The sequence below is a fragment of the Pecten maximus genome, chromosome 1 (genome assembly GCF_902652985.1).
Source record: "Pecten maximus chromosome 1, xPecMax1.1, whole genome shotgun sequence".
NCBI classification, from domain to species: Eukaryota; Metazoa; Mollusca; class Bivalvia; order Pectinida; family Pectinidae; genus Pecten; species Pecten maximus.
In genome coordinates, this window is record NC_047015.1 from 27,469,020 (window position 1) to 27,475,019 (window position 6,000).

Below are 6,000 nucleotides of genomic sequence, written 5' to 3' on the forward strand. Positions count from 1 at the left end.
TCACCATGACTCGTCTTTTGATCATGCTCTCATACAACATAACTTAATAGTCCAAGTAATATTCTATTCTAGGATAGATGTGTTTACATGATAGTTATATCTACAGGTAACAAGCACCAGGTACATGATAGTTATATCTACAGGTACAGGTAACAAGCACCAGGTACATGATAGTTATATCTACAGGTAACAAACACCAGGTACATGATAGTTATATCTACAGGTACAGGTAACAAGCACCAGGTACATGATAGTTATATCTACAGGTACAGGTAACAAACACCAGGTACATGATAGTTATATCTACAGGTACAGGTAACAAACACCAGGTACATGATAGTTATATCTACAGGTACAGGTAACAAACACCAGGTACATGATAGTTATATCTACAGGTACAGGTAACAAACACCAGGTACATGATGAAATACCTGACAAGTCATGGCACTACAAGGAAGGGGAGTTAGATATTCTGTAACAATGGAAGTTACAATAAATTGAAAAAATATACAGTGGAGACGGTTCATCTGGGTCCCTGTTTCAAACCATCAAAACATATGCAACATTAACAAATAGAATTAATAAAAGTAAAAAGCATACACTGTACTACAAATGCTGTTTTCTGAAGAATAAGCAAGACAACTTTGGTATCAATACATGGACAGACCTCAGTTGTATATAAATGTCCTTAATAGAATTGAGGGATACAACATGGTTGGGAAATAATGAACTGATTGTCATGAAAATTTACACGAGTAGTGTGCATGTGCTCAATAATTTCCTTTGCTGTAAAAATTACTACATTGTACATATGCCTTTCCATGCTTTCTCCACAATTCTCTGTAAATATTTAGTGACTACTGGAAGAATCTTATTTGCGATCAACATTATATATAGATACCACTGAAAGGCTGATATATCAAAGTCTTTTTCACGAAATGTTGGTCTGACAGATATATCAAAATTCACATTGAACAATAACATGCATGGTATTTTCGGTCAATGTTTGTAATCTGTGATTTGACCTTATATTTCCTTTTTCAGTCCACACTATACCAATTAATCTGATTTTTTTTTAATGAGAGCTACATGTACGGTACCACTGTATATCGTCATGACTTAGCCTCATTTTGATATGAATATTGAGAAGGTAATGGGGATATCTATCATCATCCGGAAATCCTCGGGTGTATTTTTTAAAAAGAGGAGTTCCAGATGATCTACTATCATTACATTTACTAGGGTTTTACCAGTAGTGTGTGTGTTCTATATATAGCTACTGAAGCTGACTGTTATCATACTGATCTCTGAAGCTAGTGTTTATAGGATCCCCTGTTACTACTGAATACCTCAATAACCTACAACAATCATTAACAATGACATCATCATATCCATGTTTAGATTCCCATCAAGCTAATGCAATTTTAAGACATAAAGTTAAACAAGTTATACCTCATCAAATCTGATCAACAGTAAAATAGAATGCTGAAATCAGTTCCCAACTGATGTCTATATTAAAATTCCCCCGGACTGAAAATTACACCTGTATATATGTATTGGCACAGTTTGAGATGACAAGAGATTATCTGCCATTGGCCTGTACAGTTGACGGAAGGGATGGAGTAGTGGTGGTGGTGGGTGTTGATGATGAGGACTTGAACACACCGGCACCATACAGAATCAGCAGCACTACAACTGTCAGAACAACCAAGATCACCACGGCTAGAATCATCATCATCTTGGTATTCTTCCACCAAAATTTACGTCGCAACCTTGTGGCTGTTTTTTGGAATGTTTGAGCCTGAAACAGAATACAAATCAAGCATTAAAAAAAAAAAAAACAACAAAGATTATTAACTTTTTTGTACATTTTGAAACAGTACAAAAAAGGGACTAAAAAGGTATAAAAAAGTTATAACTTTTTGTACCTTTTTTTGGTATGGGTAACCTTTAAGACATTTATGTACATGTATATATTATAAAGTAAATCAATATAATGTCTAATTGGCAAATAGGCACAAGATAATGAATCTGAGATTTGATATTTAATCTTTATCTAATATTCCTATTGTTGACAGCATTCTTTGAAGTGATTTCCTTTATGATGTTGATTTGAAAATGAATATTAACGTTTGGTAGTACAGGAAACAAAGTTCCATGATGAAAAACAACTTATGGTATCAGACATCCTTCATTTTTAAGGAACATCTGGGGGTCAAAATGTGGAATGGCCTGAAGCACAAAAATGGGCACACCAAAATGATTATGATCTGTGAACTTGTACAGAATGTTTCTGTCTAGCTTATTAAACTTACACTAGCTTCTAAGTCATTAGTCTTGTCCACCAGATCATCTAGACGTTCTCCTCGTTCTAAAACTTTCTCAATATTCTGTGTCATGACATCTTTGACCTCGTCGACCTGTGACCTCAGCATGGACAAATTGTCATTGGCTGGTTTGGAGAACTTCTCCTATGAACAATAGACAAATAATCAATGAATATTACAATCACAATACAAATTATCTTCATCTTGGAGTGATAAACTATACTCCAAGGTAAAAGACATGGGAGTGATCTTGGTGTCCAATTATCAAGTGTTTCTTTATATGAACACATAGATATGTCGTCAATGGTAATTAAATCATGTATTATCAACAAGGGGAACCATGCAGTACTTTGTAACCAGGGACAAAGAGGAGCCTACACATGAAATCTGATAATGATTTTAACAGCCCATTATGGCCATCCGATGATGTGGCTAAACTCCTAAAATAAAAACTTAAGTCACAGTTAGTTTATGTTAGAATGCAAAACTCTGCCATCCTAAAATTTTATTTACATACATTCTGGTAGCTTGGCAATAGAAGTTAAAATGGTAAAGGTTTCCCCCAGTCTAGAACAGTTGATGGTCTGTGTAAGACAATAGAAGTAAAATGGTAAAGGTTTGCCCCAGTCTAGAACAGTTGATGGTCTGTGTAAGACAAAGTAATAAACATTACATATATAACATTCCAAAACAGTAGTATTATGTGCCTTTTGTTTAAATAACTCACCATATTCTGACCTAGAACCATGCCAAACTCCCCATCCAGTTCATGTGACCTTGGTGTCACAGCCCGCATGGCCATTGTCCCACTCTGGAACGTTCTTTTGATCTATGAAAACATCAGGTTTTTAAATCTAGTCAGAGATAGTAATAGGACTTAAATGACATTCAACTGAAATTTAAAAATGTTAATCATTTGAGAATTACTCATCTGCTTCTGTTTGTTTCAAAATATAAAAAAATCTGTTATCCAACAATCTGAGACTATCGTAGCCATGATTAATATCTTACAATGTAGTGCCTTTAGAAAGGTCCATCCGGTAGAAATATAGTTTTAATATTGAAGAAACACAAGTTATCTTGAAAACCATTACTAATACACTGTAGCAATAGTCTAGCATATTGTACCTCAGCTAAAAATGCATAAGGTTGCTTCTTTCCAAAGTCGGCCTTAGCTGCACACAGGAATACAATACCATTGGCTATTTCACAGTGGAACATGTAACTGAAAACATCGTAAATACAAAACAAAAGTAACAGACAAAATGAACACTTGAAATTAGGAAAACAAATAAATCACAAAACATAAATCAAATTTATTGGAAATCAGAAAGTTGAATGGATGGACATAAATGTGACAGAATAAGAAATGTAAATTAAAACTTATTTTAGTATGTTGTATAGCACACAAAAATGAGATGTTTTACTGGGTATTATGGAAGACACAAATATTAAGATGATAGAGTATCTTTGTAAACATCTTTAATCTTCATTTTATGATCAACCAATTTTCCATATAAGCACTTAGGCAGGAAATAACAGAACAATTTGCACTCTTATTGGAAGGGAAGCTATGGATTCTGGAAGCAGGTAACAAGAATAAGGACAGTGATAAAATAAATACACCATATGGGATATAATACAAGGTAGTGCGTACTATAATATATTTCTAACAAATTAAAAGAAGTTTACACTTTGCGAGTCGCAATAATTTTAACTTGTTAGAATTGCTTATTTGATAGGTAGAGAGGGCTGGCATAGGCTATGGATGTTGATCTGTACAATTAAATACCCATATTCTGAAATGAAATGAACTCAGTACATCAACTACATTCTTTATCATACTGAATCTGACTGTATGTCTTCTCCAGGGAAATTATTTTTCAGGTACAAAGAAAGTGTGAAATGTCAATTCTCTGTAAAATCATTGTTGCATGTATCTTTGCTTAATTATTACTTCATGAAAATTAAATGCAGGAAAGTCCTGAGAACTATTGGTAGTTTGATTCCACAGAGAGCACATACATATTCTGGGACATATACAGGTAAAATAAAAAAAATGATCATCTTGTCTTGCTTGATCATTGAACTGATTGAAATGAGTATGGACAAAAACCATTCACACATGCTAGTATGATGAGGTTTTCAGGTATACCTATGATAATTACCTTTCAGTCAATTATGACTCCTAATGTGTTTTTGTAGAGATTTTCTCCTCTAACATGCCATAGCCATTAATCATTGTAATATTATTTTATTGAAATTGGATAAATATTATTTGGACTATCCTACATTACCCTCCTCTGTAAAACCTGTACATCTCAATGGATGTATTGAAAATGAATTTTTATCAGCATTTAAAAAAAATTAATCTAGATTTTTAACAATATCATCTAAATGTGTCTCAAGAAGCATCGTATATCAGCTTACTACTGGTGTCCACTACTTTATGAACTATATATACAAACACACAATAATCAGACACTAAAGAATGGGATTGAATTTAAATCCATTTTATAGTAAACGTAGATTTTAGAAGCCATGTATTTGATATACATGCAATAGCTATAGTTATGCAATCTCAACAACATTGTATGCAGCGTACTGACTGAAAATAACCAATGATACATGTATATATATCATGTTTTTAAGGGAGAAGTGCTGCTCACCTGTCCGAACTGTAGGTTGTCTTGCCGTCATTCCGTGTGGGGATGTTACGAAGTATAGATTCCACGACTGTCTCAAAAGAGCCTGCCCCAATCTGATGACTACACAGCACTGTAGTGCCGTTAGCCACACAGCTGTACACGATGGTCATCTGTATGACAGAAATTAGATTAATTATATATATATGTCAGAAAAATAATTGGATATTTACTAGCATATACATGTACACTTGAAAGGAAAGTCTTTACAAGAGAAGTGAGCATAACTAAATTTCAGACTTTGAAATATCATAATCACATTGGTAGAGAATACATGCCCGGGCACCAACTAGGCCTATCGACCGTCTTTTCACACTAAGGTGATCGAGGACGTTCTAGTTTCACTTTCGTTTTCCGGTACATCTGTACAGTATAAGATGTGCAAGTCTTCACAATATGAAAATACACGAATAAACATAATTCTTCCGTTATAAGGCAGGAACTAACTATATAGATGACGTGACAACTGTCTGTGTACTCTTCGACAATATTGACTGTCACCGTACCATGTCACGCGAAGTTGACAGTATCACGATTCCCACGGCACCACGTTCAGTCGTTTATGTCACCTATATAAAAGCCGATGTTTTCTTTAAGCTTGCTGTCAGCACTCAAAAAATCGTCACTAACCTTTTGTCCAAGATCGATGTAGTCGGCTGGTTCAAACAGCAAATAGCTGACTTGTAATACAGGAAGAGGGCGTCAAGTGTTGAATAAGACTTATCGGCTATTTACTTCCGGAGAGGCATGCAGCCAATCAAAACTCACAAAAAAAGATGGACTGAGCGGGAAAAAATGAATTTGTCCGTATAAGTCTAATCTTTAAAAAAAAAAAAGAAAGAAAGAAAGAAAAAATACGCCTTTGCAGGGACCCTATGAGGTGATTGTAGCTAACTTTCACAATCCATGTTAAGGAACAATCGAAAGTGATAATAATATTAAATTAATGCATCTATTGCACCAATTGA

The 6,000-nt window shown here is 34.4% G+C and overlaps 1 protein-coding gene across 1 annotated transcript; it reads right to left on the reverse strand.

Annotated features, from left to right (window-relative positions):
- Positions 1-1,203: 1,203 nt before the first annotated feature.
- LOC117329188 (vesicle-associated membrane protein 711-like) lies at positions 1,204-5,785 on the reverse strand. The gene is made up of 6 exons (XM_033886999.1): positions 5,663-5,785; positions 4,997-5,145; positions 3,456-3,552; positions 3,055-3,156; positions 2,316-2,471; positions 1,204-1,801 (listed from the first exon to the last, which is right to left on the reverse strand). The coding sequence occupies exons 2-6, from the start codon at positions 5,143-5,145 to the stop codon at positions 1,583-1,585; spliced, it is 723 nt and encodes a 240-aa protein (XP_033742890.1). The 5' UTR covers positions 5,663-5,785; the 3' UTR covers positions 1,204-1,582.
- Between the last annotated feature and the right edge of the window lie 215 nt (positions 5,786-6,000).